Source organism: Tachypleus tridentatus, chromosome 4 (genome assembly GCF_004210375.1).
Source record: "Tachypleus tridentatus isolate NWPU-2018 chromosome 4, ASM421037v1, whole genome shotgun sequence".
Classification (NCBI taxonomy): domain Eukaryota; kingdom Metazoa; phylum Arthropoda; class Merostomata; order Xiphosura; family Limulidae; genus Tachypleus; species Tachypleus tridentatus.
The window spans coordinates 3,475,396-3,499,481 of NC_134828.1; the positions used below are offsets into that span (position 1 = coordinate 3,475,396).

Sequence of the window (24,086 nt, forward strand, 5' to 3'; positions counted from 1 at the left end):
TATGAAAATAGCATTCGATAGGTCATACAAGTTTGACCAAAGACATGCAAAAGAAAACTGAATGAAATCATAAAAACGTCACAAGGGTCAATTTTATAAATGAACAGGGCCTCATGTGACTTGATGGTTAGGGTGCTCGACTCACAACCCTCAGGTTGCGAGTTTCAATCCCTGTTGTTGAACATGATTTCAGTCATGGAGGTGTTATAATGTGATAGTCAACCCAACTATTTGTTGGCAAAAGAGTAGCTCAAGAGTTTGAAGTGGTTGGTGTTGACTAGTTCAGAGATGCAAACCATTTCAAATGACTGAGTGTAATGATTGCAGACAGAGCCCTTTATCATTTGCAGCTACTAGGCCTGACCAATGTCTCTAAGCTGTTTATTATTATATTATTATTATAACTATTATTATTTATCACTGCTATAGATTGCTCATTTATGACTGTGTTTTGTGTATTTAATAAATAAATTAAAAAAAAAATTATTTTTAAATTCTTTTTCATATTCTGAATTTTTACTCATAAATGTCTTATCTGCATCATTTTTGTCTTTGCCTCAACCTTTTTTTGGTGAGATGCCGATTTTGTATGTCTGGAACAATCGGTTATCCCGCCATGTGCCTCAGAAAAGTCGATCTGACAAACTGTACAAAATGCATGACTGTTACTGACTTTTGATGCAATGACCGGATATCGTGCACTATACTTTTTCCTAAATATTTGATTCACAGTTTTAGTCCTTTTAAATTTGCCAGAAACAAGACAATCTGGTGAACGAGGCCTCTTTTTTTCCATCTTGTGAACAATCGCATTCGTGTTTCTATGCCACTTAGAAAACAAGAAATACCCATCTACATGAGCGTTGATTGGCTGACAAGCACTGATGATGTAACTATGGATTCCCCCATGTACCCCGTATGGAGAAGAACCGCCCTCAAACTATTGGTAGACGTCGGAGATACAAATATTTTTTATTATTTCAAGGACAAACACGATTATCGCAAGTAACCATTTGGACTATGTCTTTTATTTATTATCCAAATTTATTTGTATCTCACTAGAAATTTTCTTTTCACCCCTTTCAAGCCCTGAGGGAACAATTTATCACTTTAGTGTATAGGCCTATATAATATATAATAATTTGGGAGTTGCAACAAGTCGTAATATTTGTCTGTATGAGCATATAGTCATAATGTATACACCAAAATCGTAATGATTATGCTCAAATCATAATGGTTGGCATCTCTGCTAGTTGCCTTCTCTCTAGTCTATCACTGCTAAGGTAGAAACAACTAGTACAGATAACCCTCATGTAGCTTTGCACAAAATTCAACACAAATCATAACTGTGCAATAGTAAAATTACACTTAACTTGTAAGACTTGAATATTATGGAAGTTAATAATACCTAATGAATATTATAGAAGTTAATAATACCTTATGAATATTATAGAAGTTAATAATACCTTATGAATATTATAGAAGTTAATAATACCTTAAGAGAAACAACATGAAGTTTTGTATCACAGAGGAAATAAACTGCTATTAGTAATGACAACATCCTTAGTAAACTTTGAAACAATACCACGTGTTTTCAACCCTTTAGTTAAGATATAAATGTTTTGGAACAGTACCACGTGTTTTCAACCCTTTAGTTAAGATATAAATGTTTTGGAACAGTACCACGTGTTTTCAACCCTTTAGTTAAGATATAAATGTTTTGGAACAGTACCACGTGTTTTCAACCCTTTAGTTAAAATATAAATGTTTTGGAACAGTACCACGTGTTTTCAACCCTTTAGTTAAATTATAAATGTTTTGGAACAGTACCACGTGTTTTCAACCCTTTAGTTAAAATATAAATGTTTTGGAACAGTACCACATGTTTTCAACCCTTTAGTTAAAATATAAATGTTTTGGAACAGTACCACGTGTTTTCAACCCTTTAGTTAAGATATAAATGTTTTGGAACAGTACCTTGTGTTTTCAACCCTGTAGTTAAGATATAAATGTTTTGGAACAGTACCTTGTGTTTTCAACCCTGTAGTTAAAATATAAATGTTTTGGAACAGTACCATGTGTTTTCAACTCTTCAGTTAAAATATAAATGTTTTGGAACAGTACCACGTGTTTTCAACCCTTTAGTTAAGATATAAATGTTTTGGAAGACTACCAAGTGTTTTCAACCCTTTATTATTTGGCATTAGGTTGTTTAACTTACTACTAAACATATCGAGCTGGTAGAAAAACTGGATAAAGGTTTCACCAGCTGTCAGTTTGACACCCACGATAAAAAAAATTCCCCTTGTAATGTCTGTGGTTAAAAGATTAGAGGGATGTTTAGCTACACTCTGAAGTATTCTTTGAAACTCCAGTTAGCAGGCCTTAATCCTATGCTCTAATGAAAAGCCATGTAATTGGGAATAGCACAGAAATAAGATATTTACAAGGACTCAATTATTGTAAAACAAATACTGTTTCTAACAATAAATTTAAAAGTTAATCAGTGTATAAATATATAATCAAAGTTAAGTAAATTATGAAAATAAATCAGCTTAAAAACACATGAAAATGTTTAGAAAGTAACTTTTCCGCAGTTCAGTCACTTTTTAAATAATTTCTTTAAAAATTAATTAATCTTTACACTGTAACTCATTCATTTAACAAATAATTCTAACACATCAACAGAAAACACAGTACACTTCTCTTGTCTATTTAATAAATAATTCTAACACATCAACAGAAAACACAGTACACTTCTCTTAACTAAATCTACAAAGACGGATTCCCCAGGATTTCCATTGTATTCCTGAGTGAGTTTGCTCTTGCCAGTACAAACTGGGGAATTAAAAATTCAATGATAAAAATTACTTCATGAAAAGATGTGTTCTTTTAAAACCTGAAACTAGTATCTGATCCATCCAGCAAAAGAATCTAACAAACTGATTTAGAATTGCATACTTGAGACTCAACATGTAATTATACACAAGTCTGATTAATAAAAAAATACACATACACCACTGGAAAGAACACTTGTATTTCACATTTGTTGTGATTTCCAAATGTAACAATACAAAACAGTTACAAATCATTTTTCTCAATACTTCAGGTCAGAAAATCATAACTGTTCCACTAAACAAACTGCTGGTTTTTTACTTCCATAATTCTAATTATAAACTAATAAATTTTCTTATAATTGAGTAATCATCACAGCAGATAAGGTGGAAGTTTCCAACAGACATGAACTGTTCCGAAGTGCTAACAAAACTGTAGTTTTTACCTATCGTCTCTCCCAAGGTTCCGTGATGATATTCTGTCAACTTCCAATGCAACTTCTTCAACTAAGCCTTTCCACCCTTTATTTCTGAAAATATAAATGAAAGTTACATTCTAGAACAAGCATCATTACGTGTGTTAAAAAGCATGCTAAGAGAATATACCTCACGAAGAATACTGTGAAAGAGAGTATTAAAACTATACTCCAAGTAGTAGCTGCCACTGTGTACATTGGAACATTATATATCATTCATAAACTAAATAATTCATTTTATGTAGATTTTAATGAATCATCAAAGCAAAACATGTTATCAGAACATATGATTCTTATACATATAATTATTGTGATTTGTAGTTTTGAAGCTCGTTAGTACAGTAAGAATATATATATGATGTTATTAACTTTATTCTTTCTCTCTAAATGTCTACTATTATAGACGTTTCAGAAAAAAATAACAAATAATGTAAAAAGAAACAGTGAAAATGTGAAGGTTTTAGAATATTTGTCACTTTATTTTTACCAATACAATAAATACCTTTTGTTATGTTTCATTACTGGAGCTAGTCCAAAAGTCCATATTATATTTCTATATTCATTCATTAGGTAAGGAATAAAAACTGTAACATGTAATGACTGGAATTTTGTTTTCAAAGGAAAGAAACTTTCCTTAACTGAGGTGGTCACAGACATTGTTGTCACCCTTCGCCACACTTACATAATTTTGTTTCTTACATTTAAGGAATGTTTATGTTTTATTGGTTGATTCTACATTTTCTAACAAGATTATAACAAACTGAAGAAGGGACCAGAGGAAGGCCACTGATGTGCTGTTGCTGAGCATAAGCAAGGAAACAAACACTCACCAAGGTGATCCAACAAACTTCCTTTGATCAAAGTCACATGGTGGCTGTAATCATTATATCAAAGTGCCTTTGAATTTATTGTAGGGAGGAAATAAGAGTACCCCGAGAAAAACTACTTTCACAAGACAGGTAAACAATCATTATGGACTGTTTTACTATGAAAAGTTAAATGAACCCACAACTTAAATAATAAACTGGATAAAAAGTTTTCACAATAAAAAGATCTTTGAATAGTTTATTTTAGAAACACACAAACTAATATACACAAACATTTTGAGTTAAAGATTATCTCTATATGAATGAAAGCTTGGTTTTACAGAGAAGAATTATTCAATAATGTTTAGAAAACCATCAGATGCTGTACATACCCAGTACATGTGAGTTAAACCTTAAGATGCTGTACATACCCAGTACATGTGAGTTAAACCTTAAGATGCTGTACATACCCAGTACATCTAAGTTAAACCTTAAGATGCTGTACATACCCAGTACATGTGAGTTAAACCTTAAGATGCTGTACATACCCAGTACATCTAAGTTAAACCTTAAGATGCTGTACATACCCAGTACATGTGAGTTAAACCTTAAGATGCTGTACATACCCAGTACATCTAAGTTAAACCTTAAGATGCTGTACATACCCAGTACATGCGAGTTAAACCTTAAGATGCTGTAATATCCAGTACATGTGAGTTAAACCTTAAGATGCTGTACATACCCAGTACATGTGAGTTAAACCTTAAGATGCTGTACATACCCAGTACATGCGAGTTAAACCTTAAGATGCTGTACATACCCAGTACATGTGAGTTAAACCTTAAGATTCTGTACATACCCAGTACATGCGAGTTAAACCTTAAGATGCTGTACATACCCAGTACATCTAAGTTAAACCTTAAGATGCTGTACATACCCAGTACATCTGAGTTAAACCTTAAGATGCTGTACATACCCAGTACATCGAAGTTAAACCTTAAGATGCTGTACATACCCAGTACATCGAGTTAAACCTTAAGATGCTGTACATACCCAGTACATGTGAGTTAAACCTTAAGATGCTGTACATACCCAGTACATGCGAGTTAAACCTTAAGATGCTGTACATACCCAGTACATCTAAGTTAAACCTTAAGATGCTGTACATACCCAGTACATGTGAGTTAAACCTTAAGATGCTGTACATACCCAGTACATGTGAGTTAAACCTTAAGATGCTGTACATACCCAGTACATGCGAGTTAAACCTTAAGATGCTGTACATACCCAGTACATGCGAGTTAAACCTTAAGATGCTGTACATACCCAGTACATCTAAGTTAAACCTTAAGATGCTGTACATACCCAGTACATGTGAGTTAAACCTTAAGATGCTGTACATACCCAGTACATGTGAGTTAAACCTTAAGATGCTGTACATACCCAGTACATGTGAGTTAAACCTTAAGATGCTGTACATACCCAGTACATGTGAGTTAAACCTTAAGATGCTGTACATACCCAGTACATCTAAGTTAAACCTTAAGATGCTGTACATACCCAGTACATGTGAGTTAAACCTTAAGATGCTGTACATACCCAGTACATGTGAGTTAAACCTTAAGATGCTGTACATACCCAGTACATCTAAGTTAAACCTTAAGATGCTGTACATACCCAGTACATGCGAGTTAAACCTTAAGATGCTGTACATACCCAGTACATGCGAGTTAAACCTTAAGATGCTGTACATACCCAGTACATGTGAGTTAAACCTTAAGATGCTGTACATACCCAGTACATGCGAGTTAAACCTTAAGATGCTGTACATACCCAGTACATGCGAGTTAAACCTTAAGATGCTGTACATACCCAGTACATGCGAGTTAAACCTTAAGATGCTGTACATACCCAGTACATGTGAGTTAAACCTTAAGATGCTGTACATACCCAGTACATCTAAGTTAAACCTTAAGATGCTGTACATACCCAGTACATGCGAGTTAAACCTTAAGATGCTGTACATACCCAGTACATGCGAGTTAAACCTTAAGATGCTGTACATACCCAGTACATGTGAGTTAAACCTTAAGATGCTGTACATACCCAGTACATGCGAGTTAAACCTTAAGATGCTGTACATACCCAGTACATGCGAGTTAAACCTTAAGATGCTGTACATACCCAGTACATGCGAGTTAAACCTTAAGATGCTGTACATACCCAGTACATGTGAGTTAAACCTTAAGATGCTGTACATACCCAGAACATCTGAGTTAGGGTAAAGTTTGTCCTTTCTTCTTGTTTTGTCTGTTACTTTATTATTGTTAATATTTAGGTGCATCTATAGAATTAACAGGTTTCTTCTAATGTAAACAAAGTGAATTTTGTTTTTTGATGTGATATTACTTAACAGTATTGTGTCTGTTGTTATACAGCTGTATGTACCTTGATGGTCTATGTTGTCTATTGTTATACAGCTGCATGTACCTTGATGGTCTATGTTGTCTATTGTTATACAGCTGCATGTACCTTGATGGTCTATGTTGTCTATTGTTATACAGCTGCATGTACCTTGATGGTCTATGTTGTCTATTGTTATACAGCTGCATGTACCTTGATGGTCTATGTTGTCTATTGTTATACAGCTGCATGTACCTTGATGGTCTATGTTGTAATGTTGATCTTCTGATAAAAATCATTAACACTGTTCTCTGTTTTATGGTTACTCTTGTATGACTGACCACATGACCTCTTTGCACTTGTTTAAAGTCTTTATAGATTTAATACTTCAATATTCATTACAGTATGTACATCATCACAAAATGTGGTAGCAGTTCAATTAGCATTACAAGTTTTTCACATACAAAAATAAAATAAAACAGATAATTGTCCATATATTTACTGTTTGTTTTGTATAGTCTGTGTGCAAAGTAATTTTCATGTTAAAGATACTTTTCATTATTTCATATTTCCTTTGTGTAATCTGTAAAACCTCCTAAATGCATTTCAAACTTTTTTTTTTACAGTAAAACTCATGGCAATTCTTTATACAGAAAACAATGTAATATGTCAGTTGATAAGAGAAAACTTTGACTTCCTATTTATCAGAGGTAATATGTAATTAAATGCAAAAAAAAACTTTTAAATCCTGAAAGAGGATGTGATAGTTGGGTGTAGCAAGAGGAATCTGGTTTTCTAATTGACGACTGTAAACAAACAAAGAGGAATCTGGTTTTCTAATTGACGACTGTAAACAAACAAAGAGGAATCTGGTTTTCTAATTGACGACTGTAAACAAACAAAGAGGAATCTGGTTTTCTAATTGACGACTGTAAACAAACAAAGAGGAATCTGGTTTTCTAATTGACGACTGTAAACAAACAAAGAGGAATCTGGTTTTCTAATTGACGACTGTAAACAAACAAAGAGGAATCTGGTTTTCTAATTGACGACTGTAAACAAACAAAGAGGAATCTGGTTTTCTAATTGACGACTGTAAACAAACAAAGAGGAATCTGGTTTTCTAATTGACGACTGTAAACAAACAAAGAGGAATCTGGTTTTCTAATTGACGACTGTAAACAAACAAAGAGGAATCTGGTTTTCTAATTGACGACTGTAAACAAACAAAGAGGAATCTGGTTTTCTAATTGACGACTGTAAACAAACAAAGAGGAATCTGGTTTTCTAATTGACGACTGTAAACAAACAAAGAGGAATCTGGTTTTCTAATTGACGACTGTAAACAAACAAAGAGGAATCTGGTTTTCTAATTGACGACTGTAAACAAACAAAATGAAGGCTATAAAAACTATGCTTTATCTGAACAATGACGATATCATAATGAGTAATTTATGCAAGTCTTTGTACTTACCTGGAACGGTGATAAATAAATTAGAAAAGAGGAGATGCTTAGAAAATAAAAAATCACATTTCTCACACTAGAGAAAATTCAGGATTATTTCTTACATTGGATTATAAATCTAAGGATTTAAAACTTGTATTAAAATATAGATTATTAACTATAAAAGCACCTAATCTTAATCCACCTACTGTTACAGTAAATGATTTAAAACATTTTATAACTTTTATTACTTGAATAATATCCTCATTCACTGTATGTTTACTTCTACAATATTTGTACCATTTTTACAGCAATAAAAAGAAAGTTTGCAAAGAAAATAATAATCTTTTTAAAACTTTACTTTTATTTATCTAGTTTAACTAAGTTACAATTATGTCCTTCTAAAGTTAAGTACTTATGGTAAGATTGTGGTGATCAGATATCAATCACTCTCATGAATACAGTACGTAACACTAGTTACTAATTATTACTTCTTCAAGTTGATAGATACAGACTGGTTTACCTTGTTGTCTTCAAATTAATAGGTTAAATGTGGGGTATAAAGTAATTAGGATCTAGTAATTAAACAAGAGGTAAACTATTATTAATTAATCTTAAGTCATCAAACAGGTTACTTATCAACCATTTCTAATATGTTCTCTACTTTTTGTTACAAGAATATTCAGATGTACAAGGTGTCCAAATAGTTTAAAACCACAGATAATTTCCAGCTTTTCTTAATTCCAGAGACAAGATGACATTGTAAAAGTATTAGAAAGTCCAGTTCATCTTGCTGTATGTTAGAGAAGATTGGTCCCAGTGGAAGACTGTTAACACATTTGATGCACAACATTGAGAAAGAGATGAAGAGAGAATGATCAGGGACAAACATTGAGAGAGAGATGAAGAGATGATCAGGGACACCTCAAACATTGAATTAATGATTAGTATTGGACCAATGACATGGTACATAGAGGATGGAAAACCATCTCCACAGCTGTTCTGAAGGACAAGAATTGCACATGAAGTTCATTAAGGTATCTAAGGTTCCAGAATTTTTGGATGCCATGTCTAAAATGTACAGAAACCGCTTAAAGAAATTTATTCAATCTTCCTTCATTTTGTTTTGTTTGCTTGTTATATTTTCTACAAAGTTACTTGAGAGTACCTGTTAGCCATTGTTGATTTAGAAGTTATAAACTAGAATAAAGGCAGTTAGTCAACACCACCTATCTCATACTTATTGGCTACTATTTATCAAAAATATGCGAGATTGACTCTCATATCATAATGCTCCTAGAAGTGAAAGAACAAGGCTGTTCACTGACAGGATTCAAACTGACAACCTGTAAACTGTATTTTTGAAGTTTGACCACCAGACCTCTAACATGTATTTATATTTATCACAACTGGAATAAAATATGAAAGGAGAAAATGTATCTGTTTCAAAAAAGAAAAAAATATACATATAACAAATTATATATATAACAAATCCTGCTTTTGTCTGATGGTTTGAAAAAACAAGAAAAAAAAAACCAAAAGTGGTGAAGTTTCTAAAGTACATATGTCGGGTATCTATGATTGTAAAGTGTGTATGTGGGGTATCTATGATTGTAAAGTGTGTATGTGGGGTATCTATAATTGTAAAGTGGGTATGTGGGGTATCTGTGATTGTAAAGTGGGTATGTGGGGTGTCTCTGATTGTAAAGTGTGTATGTGGGGTGTCTGTGATTGTAAAGTGGGTATGTGGGGTATCTGTGATTGTAAAGTGTGTATGTGGTGTATCTGTGATTGTAAAGTGTGTATGTGGGGTATCTGTGATTGTAAAGTGTGTATGTGGTGTATCTGTGATTGTAAAGTGTGTATGTGGGGTATCTGTGATAGTAAAGTGTGTATGTGGGGTATCTGTGATAGTAAAGTGTGTATGTGGGGTATCTGTGATAGTAAAGTGTGTATGTGGGGTATCTGTGATAGTAAAGTGTGTATGTGGGGTATCTGTGATAGTAAAGTGTGTATGTGGGGTATCTGTGATTGTAAAGTGTGTATGTGGGGTATCTGTGATAGTAAAAGTGTGTATGTGGGGTATCTGTGATAGTAAAGTGTGTATGTGGGGTATCTGTGATTGTAAAGTGTGTATGTGGTGTATCTGTGATTGTAAAGTGTGTATGTGGTGTATCTGTGATTGTAAAGTGTGTATGTGGGGTATCTGTGATTGTAAAGTGTGTATGTGGGGTATCTGTGATTGTAAAGTGTGTATGTGGGGTATCTGTGATTGTAAAGTGTGTATGTGGGGTATCTGTGATTGTAAAGTGTGTATGTGGGGTATCTGTGATTGTAAAGTGTGTATGTGGGGTATCTGTGATTGTAAAGTGTGTATGTGGGGTATCTGTGATTGTAAAAAGTGTGTATGTGGGGTATCTGTGATTGTAAAGTGTGTATGTGGGGTATCTGTGATTGTAAAGTGTGTATGTGGGGTATCTGTGATAGTAAAAGTGTGTATGTGGGGTATCTGTGATTGTAAAAGTGTGTATGTGGGGTATCTGTGATAGTAAAAGTGTGTATGTGGGGTATCTGTGATTGTAAAGTGTGTATGTGGGGTATCTGTGATAGTAAAAGTGTGTATGTGGGGTATCTGTGATTGTAAAAGTGTGTATGTGGGGTATCTGTGATTGTAAAGTGTGTATGTGGGGTATCTGTGATTGTAAAGTGTGTATGTGGGGTATCTGTGATTGTAAAAGTGTGTATGTAGGGTATCTGTGATAGTAAAAGTGTGTATGTGGGGTATCTGTGATTGTAAAAAGTGTGTATGTGGGGTATCTGTGATAGTAAAGTGTGTATGTGGGGTATCTGTGATAGTAAAGTGTGTATGTGGGGTATCTGTGATTGTAAAGTGTGTATGTGGGGTATCTATGATAGTAAAAAGTGTGTATGTGGGGTATCTATGATAGTAAAAGTGTGTATGTGGGGTATCTATGATTGTAAAAAGTGTGTATGTGGGGTATCTATGATTGTAAAAGTGGGTATGTGGGGTATCTATGATTGTAAAGTGTGTATGTGGGGTATCTATGATTGTAAAGTGTGTATGTGGGGTATCTGTGATTGTAAAAGTGTGTATGTAGGGTATCTGTGATTGTAAAGTGTGTATGTGGGGTATCTGTGATTGTAAAAGTGTGTATGTGGGGTATCTGTGATTGTAAAAAAGTGTGTATGTGGGGTATCTGTGATTGTAAAGTGTGTATGTGGGGTATCTGTGATTGTAAAGTGTGTATGTGGGGTATCTGTGATTGTAAAGTGTGTATGTGGGGTATCTGTGATTGTAAAGTGTGTATGTGGGGTATCTGTGATAGTAAAGTGTGTATGTGGGGTATCTATGATTGTAAAGTGTGTATGTGGGGTATCTATGATTGTAAAGTGTGTATGTGGGGTATCTATGATTGTAGAGTGTGTATGTGGGGTATCTGTGATAGTAAAGTGTGTATGTGGGGTATCTGTGATAGTAAAGTGTGTATGTGGTGTATCTGTGATTGTAAAGTGTGTATGTGGGGTATCTGTGATAGTAAAGTGTGTATGTGGGGTATCTGTGATTGTAAAGTGTGTATGTGGGGTATCTATGATTGTAAAGTGTGTATGTGGGGTATCTGTGATAGTAAAGTGTGTATGTGGGGTATCTGTGATAGTAAAGTGTGTATGTGGTGTATCTATGATTGTAAAGTGTGTATGTGGGGTATCTGTGATAGTAAAGTGTGTATGTGGGGTATCTATGATTGTAAAGTGTGTATGTGGGGTATCTGTGATAGTAAAGTGTGTATGTGGGGTATCTGTGATAGTAAAGTGTGTATGTGGGGTATCTGTGATAGTAAAGTGTGTATGTGGGGTATCTGTGATTGTAAAGTGTGTATGTGGGGTATCTGTGATTGTAAAGTGTGTATGTGGGGTATCTGTGATTCTAAAGTGTGTATGTGGGGTATCTGTGATTCTAAAGTGTGTATGTGGGGTATCTGTGATTGTAAAGTGTGTATGTGGGGTATCTGTGATTGTAAAGTGTGTATGTGGGGTATCTGTGATTGTAAAAGTGTATGTGGGGTATCTGTGATTGTAAAGTGTGTATGTGGGGTATCTGTGATTGTAAAGTGTGTATGTGGGGTATCTGTGATTGTAAAGTGTGTATGTGGGGTATCTGTGATTGTAAAGTGTGTATGTGGGGTATCTGTGATTGTAAAGTGTGTATGTGGGGTATCTGTGATTGTAAAGTGTGTATGTGGGGTATCTGTGATTGTAAAGTGTGTATGTGGGGTATCTGTGATTGTAAAGTGTGTATGTGGTGTATCTCTGATTGTAAAGTGTGTATGTGGTGTATCTGTGATTGTAAAGTGTGTATGTGGGGTATCTGTGATTGTAAAGTGTGTATGTGGGGTATCTGTGATTGTAAAGTGTGTATGTGGGGTATCTGTGATTGTAAAGTGTGTATGTGGGGTATCTGTGATTGTAAAGTGTGTATGTGGGGTATCTGTGATTGTAAAGTGTGTATGTGGGGTATCTGTGATTGTAAAAAAGTGTGTATGTGGGGTATCTGTGATTGTAAAAGTGTGTATGTGGGGTATCTGTGATTGTAAAAGTGTGTATGTGGGGTATCTGTGATTGTAAAAAGTGTGTATGTGGGGTATCTGTGATTGTAAAAGTGTGTATGTGGGGTATCTGTGATTGTAAAAAGTGTGTATGTGGGGTATCTGTGATTGTAAAGTGTGTATGTGGGGTATCTGTGATTGTAAAAGTGTGTATGTGGGGTATCTGTGATTGTAAAAGTGTGTATGTGGGGTATCTGTGATTGTAAAAGTGTGTATGTGGGGTATCTGTGATTGTAAAAAGTGTGTATGTGGGGTATCTGTGATTGTAAAAGTGTGTATGTGGGGTATCTGTGATTGTAAAGTGTGTATGTGGGGTATCTGTGATTGTAAGAAGTGTGTATGTGGGGTATCTGTGATTGTAAAAGTGTGTATGTGGGGTATCTGTGATTGTAAAGTGTGTATGTGGGGTATCTGTGATTGTAAAGTGTGTATGTGGGATATCTATGATTGTAAAGTGTGTATGTGGGGTATCTGTGATTGTAAAGTGTGTATGTGGGGTATCTGTGATTGTAAAGTGTGTATGTGGGGTATCTGTGATTGTAAAGTACCTTTGTGGGGTATCTGTGATTGTAAAGTGTGTATGTGAGGTATCTGTGATAGTAAAGTGTGTATGTGGGGTATCTATGATTGTAAAGTGTGTATGTGGGGTATCTATGATTGTAAAGTGTGTATGTGGGGTATCTGTGATAGTAAAGTGTGTATGTGGGGTATCTATGATTGTAAAGTGTGTATGTGGGGTATCTGTGATAGTAAAGTGTGAATGTGGGGTATCTGTGATAGTAAAGTGTGTATGTGGGGTATCTGTGATAGTAAAGTGGGTATGTGGGGTATCTGTGATAGTAAAGTGGGTATGTGGGGTATCTGTGATTGTAAAGTGTGTATGTGGGGTATCTATGATTGTAAAGTGTGTATGTGGGGTATCTGTGATTGTAAAGTGTGTATGTGGGGTATCTGTGAGTGTAAAGTACCTATGTGGGGTATCTGTGATTGTAAAGTGTGTATGTGGGGTATCTGTGATTGTAAAGTGTGTATGTGGGGTATCTGTGATTGTAAAGTGTGTATGTGGGGTATCTGTGATTGTAAAGTGTGTATGTGGGGTATCTGTGATTGTAAAGTGTGTATGTGGGGTATCTGTGATTGTAAAGTGTGTATGTGGGGTATCTATGATTGTAAAGTGTGTATGTGGGGTATCTGTGATTGTAAAGTGTGTATGTGGGGTATCTATGATTGTAAAGTGGGTATGTGGGGTATCTATGATTGTAAAGTGTGTATGTGGGTATCTATGATTGTAAAGTGTGTATGTGGGGTATCTATGATTGTAAAGTACCTATGTGGGGTATCTATGATTGTAAAGTGTGTATGTGGGGTATCTATGATTGTAAAGTGTGTATGTGGGGTATCTGTAATTGTAAAGTGGGTATGTGGGGTATCTGTGATTGTAAAGTGTGTATGTGGGGTATCTGTGATTGTAAAGTGTGTATGTGGGGTATCTATGATAGTAAAGTGTGTATGTGGGGTATCTATGATTGTAAAGTGTGTATGTGGGGTATCTATGATTGTAAAGTGCGTATGTGGGGTATCTATGATTGTAAAGTGCGTATGTGGGGTATCTGTGATTGTAAAGTGTGTATGTGGGGTATCTGTGATTGTAAAGTGTGTATGTGGGGTATCTATGATTGTAAAGTGTGTATGTGGGGTATCTATGATTGTAAAGTGGGTATGTGGGGTATCTATGATTGTAAAGTGTGTATGTGGGGTATCTATGATTGTAAAGTGTGTATGTGGGGTATCTGTGATTGTAAAGTGTGTATGTGGGGTATCTGTGATTGTAAAGTGTGTATGTGGGGTATCTGTGATTGTAAAGTGTGTATGTGGGGTATCTATGATTGTAAAGTGGGTATGTGGGGTATCTATGATTGTAAAGTGTGTATGTGGGGTATCTATGATTGTAAAGTGGGTATGTGGGGTATCTATGATAGTAAAGTGTGTATGTGGGGTATCTGTAATTGTAAAGTGGGTATGTGGGGTATCTATGATTGTAAAGTGTGTATGTGGGGTATCTATGATTGTAAAGTGTGTATGTGGGTATCTATGATTGTAAAGTGTGTATGTGGGGTATCTATGATTGTAAAGTACCTATGTGGGGTATCTATGATTGTAAAGTGGGTATGTGGGGTATCTATGATAGTAAAGTGTGTATGTGGGGTATCTATGATAGTAAAGTGTGTATGTGGGGTATCTATGCTATCTTTAGACATTTGATTTACACTTACTTGAACTTTACTCGATGCCTTGAATAGCCAGCTAACTGTTCATCAGCTCCCGTACCAAGAAGCACAACCTGTAGGGAAAAAATATTTTATTCATTTAAGAAACAGTTTTAGAATATACTAACAACAACTCACCATGTAAATGTGAAAGTTTATCAATAACATGAAGTTAAACTACAATAACGACTAGTTAATTGTGACATTTACACAAGCTAAAAGGAAAATATCTTCCAAACCAAACTACTGCTATATCACTATGAAGTTATTGCACTGCAAACAAAATAATATTATTGTCATGGTGAATCCTCAAAGAAAATAATTATATTCATGGTAAGATACATTTTGGAGTCTATTTATATCATTATTAAATGGACAACTAAAATATAACGCTTTAACAAATATTATTAGAAACCACTGATTTCTCTTGGGTAAAAAAATGATGTCTACCTTTACAAGTTTTATAGTAAAATCATTAAAATTGTTATATAGTTGTCTTAATACAACTGATTATCTCACAACTGCCTACAACTAACTTGTTATTTAAAATGAAACAGCACTTTAGAACTCATCTTAGAGAAATAAATATATAAGAACATTAGTAAGATGACCCATTCTAGTTTCTTATAATTTACATTTAAGATGTCTTTAAAAATAAGCAAGATATTTGCTTAGTACATGTATTTAAGACTAAAATATATAGTTAAAAACAGCTGGTTTGGGTTGAGAAAATTTTTACGTGGAGGAGCAAACAATGTTTCAACCTTCTTCGGTCATCGTCAGGTTCACAAAGAAATAAAGAGGTAACTGACCGATAGCTGACCACATGTTTGAAGGGGTTTATGTTACTGAGTGTAGGAATGTAGAGGATATGCTTAGATGTTTGATTACATTTATTAATATAGGTATAAAGGTGTTCCTTTGTGTTGGTTTATTTTGGGCTTACGTTGTTGTATAAGTAAGGCTTCTTTAAGTTTGCATTTGTTTATGTTTGTTTCTTTATTTATTATTTGGGTGTTTTCTATGGTTATGTTGTGTTTATTTGACTTGCAGTGTTCGAAAACGTGTGAAGGTGACTTTTTATCTTCTTTGAATCTGGTTTCCATTTTTCTACTTGTTTCTCCAATATAGAAGTCGTGGCAGTTATCACATTGTATTTTGTAAATAATGTTGGTGTGGTGTTTGTCAGTGTAGTTTTTACATAGTATAGACCTCAGTTTTGTGCCTGGTTTTTGAATAAATTTGGTATTAACTGTAATGTCATTTTGTTACTAGTTTTTGCCAAATGTTGGTTATTTTTCTGCTGATGAAATACTAAGGAAAAAACCATAAACAAATGCAAAATTAAAGAAGCCTTACTTATACAACAACTCAACCCCTCTACATTCCTACACTCAGTTACATAAACTCCTTCAAACATGTGGTCAGCTATCGGTCAGTTACCTCTTTGTGTCTTTGTGAACCTGGCGATGACCGAAGAAGATTGAAACATTGTTCGCTCCTCTACATAAAAAAGTTTCTCAACCCAAACCAGCTGTTTTTACATATATATTTTCTCGACAAGTGGGTTTTCTCGTCATCATTGATTAGTATTTAGGACTAATCTAAATCTCTGAACCTCACAATATATTATCATTAACAGTGTCCAACTGATGAAACAACGTACTCTACAAACAATTTAGCTTGAACATATCAAGTGAAGAGCATGCTGTTCAGTTATCACAGAATTTATCACCAGGAAGTCACAGACATCTACTGTAGAAGAGCCCTAAGCCCAACAACACAGTAAATAATTGCACTAAAATAAGTACAAGTAAAAGCTTTTAATTACAAATTGGCAAAATTTTAAATTCTGAAGACATTTATTACAGGTATCAAATTAACCTTTTCACTATAAGCTCAACATAATGTACCAGTTTGTATACACATTTCCACGTGTTAAGTATTTGCACTATAACTTTTGATACATCATGTGTATCTTCACAAAATTTGGTAAATGTTTAGTAAGGATTACAATTTTTTTTTCTGCACAAAAAATTGTATTTTTTAATGAAATATTTTTACTAATGATTTGTTTGTGAAAATATTGAAACTGTTTTGTTGTTAGTCTAAGAGCAAAGTCATTTCATGTCATAACAACAAAAACTTTTTGTTCCAAAAATCCCAAATATTATTTACATCATCTCTAAAACCTCCTAAGTGCACTTCAGATGTTTGTTTTTAGTTATCTTATATTATTTCCTATATTTTTTATGATGGTTGCAAGATTGGTCAGTGAAAGACCTCATATTATATCACAAACATACAAATGTTTAGTCTAAGTAGCTTAAGTCTCATAACATTATATATTTACATATATATTTATTATTTTATATTATATTAACCTTCCACTCATGCCTAAGTTACTTTACATAATTGGCACTGATGTGGTGCATGTGCAGTCATCTTATGTATCCAGTAATATGAAACAGATCCTTAGTCTTCCCTGTCTTGGCTGTGTTTTAGAGGACAAGTATTTTGTAATGTGCAGTCACAATTATAATTATTATACATTATGTATATAGATTATTACTATTTAGAAATAAATTATTAAACTTATTTTTCTTAAAATATAGAACAGTAAATCAAAAAGTAAAGTAAACAATTATCTCTTTTCACTATGACCTTTGTACTTGGTTGTTACTAAGCCTTTTAAAGTTTTGCATGTGGAGGATATCAAACTAAAAATATTTTTAGGTTTTTATATATATATAAAATGGCTGAGAAAACCACTAGGAGGACATTCTAAGCTGTTGATTGATTATTCAAATGTCATATATTGAAGTAAGTGTATGTAAGGGACCATTTCCAAAAATGAAACAGGTGAATGGGACCACTGTGTTTGATTCAGTGTATAAATTATATCTCAGTAAAATAAATATAAGGTTCTTATTTTATATTCTGGCTTGTTGGTATTGGTAATTTGTACAAAACTATAGACTTAATATTTTGATATCACAAACATCTAATTTTGAACAATGTTACATCCGACATACCATGCAAATCACTAGAATCTATATTTAAATGTGTTCTTTTACTATTTACTTTTAAATTAAATTAACTCATAATATTAAAGTTTGAATTATAATTTGATTTCAAACTTAGTGACATAAGTTGATAAGCTAGTATTTCAATAACATTTTGAATTTAAATCAACAAATGTGATGGGCATGACCTTTGACCTGTGATCCACAGCGAAAGTGTTTCTCATTTATAAACACCATTTTCATGGTTTTCCTTATTAAAGTGTTGTCACTGAACAAATAACGTCATTAGTATTTTACATTCATCACCCTTAAATATGCATGTTTATTGGTCATTTCTAGCTGCTTTGTGGGTTTTGTAAAGTTTTCAAATAACTATCCTTAATTTTAAAGACAACAGAATTCAACAACAACAAACTGCAAAGATTTAAAATTCAGTAACCCATAGAATTTATGAGCTTCTATCTCTGTCTACATCAGTATAAATGTGTTATTTTTAATATCCTGTAAACATATCTATGTAAAAATTATTCCTTTTTGTTATCATATGCTTTTAGTGAAAATTTAGAGACATTTACATACAACCAGTAAACAATGGAGTGAAACTTACTCTTGCAGGACTTGTGTATGGTTGGTACTGATCACCGTCACCAAGAATAACACCAATTCCTCTCAAGAGCAAACCAAGAGGCACAGCCCAAGCTATCATCTAGTACAGTTCCACAAGGATAGATGAGCTGTCTGATACAGTCCTGTCTAATGAAAAGTACAAATAAGGTTGAAATCACTTAGAATAGAAAAACTTCATCGAGTCGCTGGAAAAATTATGTTACAAACATTTAGTCAAATAAATGTAAAGTAATGATATTCTTACAAAACAACTGACTATTAGACAGTAAATAAATACAATTAAAATGTAACTCATTGTTATGAGTATATTTTAAGATATATCTCCTTAAAGACTTCTTTTTGATATCCAAACAAGAAGAGCAGCTCAATAGATAACCTGAGGCTGGTAAAGATGTCCAGTGTATAGAGAAGTGGGATTAATGTTGAGAAATATTCTAATAACACCAAAGGAACAAAGAACAGATCTCTTACTGTTTTATGACCATTCTAGATTCATAAAAATAATCTAATTGTGAGTAAAAAGTTACTGAGTAATTACAATCATCTCTTAAATAAAAATATTTTTATTTTTATTAGCAATCACACTTAAAAGAACAGGTTCAGATCTGAGATAGAACTATCCGTGCCTCTGAATAAACTGTGCACTTTCATTTCTGGAGGGTATTACAGCTGTCAGAGTCAATCCTACTGTTGGGTTTAAATATGGCTACATGGACAGAAAATGCTACTAACTGGTTTCCCTCTTTCTGACCAACATTTATATATCATCTTTTATGAATTTTGTCTTATTATTTTAAAATTAATAAAATTAATGTTTCATTCTTGTCACTGGACTTTATTCTTTAAAATATATTTGTCAACAAATTAAACAACTTATATCTTTGAAAATTTCAAAATGTAACTTCAAAACACGTACACAAATTTATATCCTTACCTTTGTGATTGTAGTTCACTTCTGGTGATGTTAATCTAACAAACACAAGAACAAAGTGACAATTTTGTTGTTTAAAATGTCCTACCAATCTTCTTCCTTAACAACAATAAGCAAATTATGTGAAAAGTTCTGTAAATATTTTAAATACATAAAAGTATGATTCACTATACAGAAATATTTGCCAAAAATCTTATCTAATCAAACAGCAGTAATTATAAAAAACGTATAATTGTCAGGACATAATCTGAAATGCTGACCACTTTTATTTAATTTATGAAACACATTTCTACAAAATCTATGATGTTAAAACAACTGATGTTAAAGTAAACAAATGTGTTTTTAATTCTATTCAATTGGATATTGAGAAACAATCACTATACTAATCTTGAAAAATTAACTTGCAGTTAAAATCTTCCATTCTTTCTTCAACTAAAATACAGACAAAAACATTCATGTAAATACATTTATTTACTTCAACAAAGTTCCACGTCCGATGAGGTTTTAGCGTTCTCAGTTCATCGACTCCCATCTTTCCGGCGATTCTGTCAGGTGTGTCATACGTTGTTTCAGAGTTATGCGACGTCTGTGGTTTTTTTTTACTTGTAATTTGTGTTTTGGCTTTGTGCTCAAATGCCACATTCAATAGATCAATAGGGAGATGACGTGGTAGAAACCTAGAACATTGTATTTCTGATCTTCAATATGATAAAAGAGATTTAACTTTAGAGAAATTATTTATAGATAACGTTTATTGTTATCTGACCATTCACAAAAAAAATATAAAATATAACTCGAAATAAACTCACCTATCAGCCAAGTAAGCCAAGATGACTGAATCAAGACCACCAGAAAACATGACTGCTACTGAAGCATGAATACATGGTTTTCCTACTTTCCCTGTCATTTCTTTACTTTTATCAGTATCGTTACTAATTAAGTTACACAAACAATCTTTGCATAAAAGTGGTTGGTTTAAAACACGTGATTTAACAGCTTCTGCTAGTACTTCAATAAACTCGCTAACAAGGGATTTAAATCTGTTTATCCTTAAGTAGCTAAAAAATATTTTATCCTCCAAAGAAGGATTTCCCAGGGCAGATTCATGATTACAACTATTCAAGTTCACTTGATGAAATTGCTCAGGTAAAGTTTCTCCGTCTTCATTATCATTTAAGAAACTGATGTCCCCAAGATGTTCCAACTGCTCGACAGGAGACATTATCACCAGATCCTCTACTCCTGGTTCAGAAGCATTCAGACAACACGTGGTGGTGACAAAACCAATGTTTGGGATGTATAACTAAGGAAATCTTTAATGTTGTCTTCATTATTTTCCCCTGGTGTTAAGTCCACAGATATTCCAGATACAGAACAATTCCATGAATATCTTAAAATATTAATACTGTTTTCAAGATTTTCTTCATTCAAGTCCAGACAATATAGTCCATCAGCAGGAACCTCTTCCCAGGACTGGCAAAAAACAAATAATTCATTTACACATAGGAAACAATCTAAAAGTATAAATCATAACAAAAATCAAACCTACACAATTATATAACATAAAACATAAATAGTTTACACAAGTGCTTTTAATAGTGTAGCTGCTCAAGTCCCAAAGACTCACTTTTTCTGTAGTTTGATCAAGATGTTAATTATGGTGTAATACTATGACTCTTACTGACTGGATAGGTGTTAATGAAATAAAGAGAATGGATACAGAGTGAACTACAAAATCAATATTCTGCATTACAGAATGTAACACAAATACAGCTGTATGTGTACCTGCTTATACCTTATTATAGAATGTAACACAAACACATGCTGTGTCTGTGTACCTGCTTATACTTTATTATAGAATGTAACAAACACAGCTGTGTTTGTGTACCTGCTTAACATCACAGTTGCACAATTACGACCTTCATACAAGAAGTTTAATTTTTGTCTAATTCTAAGGCTTAACTAACATGCACAACATCTAACTCTGAAGATGTACTAATCATTTTGTAACACAAATAGTACACAAATACATATATTGTATAATAAAAGCTGAAAAAAAAAATATTTCAAAGCTCTGTAACAGAAAAGGAATGAAGTGGTCAATTTTTCATCAAAATTATTTAAACAACAGTTATGAAGTTATGATTTCATATACTACAGAAATAATCTGTAAAATTAGTAGCAGTTTTTAACTTGATACACATAATAAAAAACTGTAAAAATAATTTAAGAAACTAGCAAAAACAAAAATATGATAACAAATCATAAAAAAATTGAAGTTAATGCAAACAGCACAAAAACAGCCTGTGTGTTCTTTGCATTTTAATTAAGATAAATATAAGGCATAGATCATAGATTCTGATGCAGGCTTTAATTACAAACTATAAAAAATACCTGGCTTCGTTGGGGTTGTTAGATTCATATATTCTAAATGACTATGTCAGTGTGTGTGTATTCTGAAACCATTTTAGCATAAAAGTACAACCTATATATATATATATATATTTGTTGCTTCTTTATGAGACATGCCCTGTTTATAACCTTCCCTCTGACTTGTCCTCTGATTTTAAATTTAAATAATAAAAAAGAAGCCCCTTTAACCCTTTCAACATAAGCTTGGTTTCTGGGTCCAATCTCAGATGTGTTTGTTACAGTTTTCCTTCTATTACTTATAAATTAGTAAGCTATCTTCATAAAATTTGGCAGATTATCAGTAAACATTATGTGACTTTCATATGCAAAATATCAGATTTTTTAAAATGAAGTCTCATGGGTTTGTTAATCAATGGTCTTCTCATGTCTCTATTTTCACATGTTGTCTACCTAACACACAAAAGTAATTTTCATCTCAAGGTTAAAAATACTTCAGAAAAAGTTTCAAATTTGATGTTAAATCTTTAATGTCCAGACAGTTTTGTAAAACACTTTTTAAACAAACACTTTACATTGTATGTTATTTTCACTAACAAATCTCTGTATGGGTTCAGTTCATTTGACTGATCATTTACATAAAACTGGGGTCACATTGCAACAGAGAATAGTTTCTATCAAATAAAATAAGAACAAAGAATTACAAGATATCTTTAAATATCCCTGTAACAAGAAAGTTGTATCCTCAATCTTTTGGAACTATCAGAGAATAATATAACAGTAATACAAAGATGTTTCTCTTCTGAATTAATTCACAAAACTATCAGTCATTGTTCACACTTACCCTGTCTTCTAAGCTAACTGAGCACAGGGAAAATGTACCTATACTATTTATTTCATTTTTCCATAAGAGACTTCTCCTTCCAAAAATGTCTCGACCAAACCATAAGCACTTTGTAACTGCCTACATAAAAACATGATTGAAAAAAATTGATCTTTCTGTATTAATAATTCTATTACTAAACATAATGATATGTAAATGAATATAAATTAAACAAGTCTAGCACTGGGAAGTGGCACTCCAATGTTACATTTAAATGTTCTTAACTCAACAGTTGGATATTATATAATAAAATACTCAATTTTTACAACACTTATTCTTGAAGTATGTAACAGTACACTTTAAAAAAACTGTATGCATTAAACAAAACATTTCTTCAGATAATCCAGTTTTTGACCTGTATTTACAATCATTGTAATGTAGCCAATGGTAGCTTTTTTTTTTCCTAGATATTTTATCAGACTTTAATAAAATTCAAATCAGTTAAAACCTAAATCAATATATATAACACATCTAGGTATTTAGTTAATAAAAATTTTAATTGAAAAAACAACAAGAGCAGTTAACAAACAGTTTCTGACAACAGATATTTTTAATAACTACATTATTTCTAGATTATAAAATAGAAACTTGAACCTTAATAACGTTACACACTGACAAAGATTCTTCAATAATGGTCAAGTCTGTTTAACATTTCTTTCTGATACTGTCTTAGTCAACTTCTCTGAAGTAAACATACAGTTCACAACTTCAAAATATGTGGTGTATATATTTCTTCTATTCAACACTTACAGTTCTTTGATTTTTGCTCTTTGCATACAAAATTAGTTGTCACACACACCTTACACCAGATATACTTTTCACGTAACGTCATACAAAGCTTTATTTAATGACATTTCTTACCAACCAGGGCGATGACAGTTGATATATATCACGAAACAAATCCATTAAATGACACTTCTTACCAACCAGGGCTGATGACAGTTGATATAGATCAAGGTACAAATCCATTAAATGACACTTCTTACCAACCAGGGCTGATGACAGTTCATATATATCAAGATACAAATTCATTAAATGACACTTGTTACCAATCAGGGCTGATGACAGTTCATATATATCAAGGTACAAATCCATTAAATGACGCTTCTTACCAACCAGGGCTGATGACAGTTGATATATATCAAGGTACAAATCCATTAAATGACACTTCTTACCAACCAGGGCTGATGACAGTTCATATATATCAAGATACAAATTCATTAAATGACACTTGTTACCAATCAGGGCTGATGACAGTTCATATATATCAAGGTACAAATCCATTAAATGACGCTTCTTACCAACCACGGCTGATGACAGTTGATATATATCAAGGTACAAATTCATTAAATGACACTTGTTACCAATCAGGGCTGATGACAGTTGATATATAT

At 33.1% G+C, this 24,086-nt stretch overlaps 1 protein-coding gene across 1 annotated transcript in view; it reads right to left on the reverse strand.

Moving 5' to 3' along the window:
* Window positions 1-24,086, reverse strand: part of LOC143249998 (asparagine synthetase domain-containing protein 1-like) — a 46,047-nt gene that overhangs the window by 1,623 nt on the left and 20,338 nt on the right. Inside the window, 9 exon segments of the mRNA XM_076500633.1 lie at window positions 3,281-3,364; window positions 14,862-14,929; window positions 18,489-18,554; window positions 18,556-18,634; window positions 19,443-19,477; window positions 19,915-20,116; window positions 20,249-20,708; window positions 20,711-20,912; window positions 22,654-22,773. Of these exon segments, the coding sequence (XP_076356748.1) occupies window positions 3,281-3,364; window positions 14,862-14,929; window positions 18,489-18,554; window positions 18,556-18,634; window positions 19,443-19,477; window positions 19,915-20,116; window positions 20,249-20,708; window positions 20,711-20,912; window positions 22,654-22,773 (1,316 nt within the window).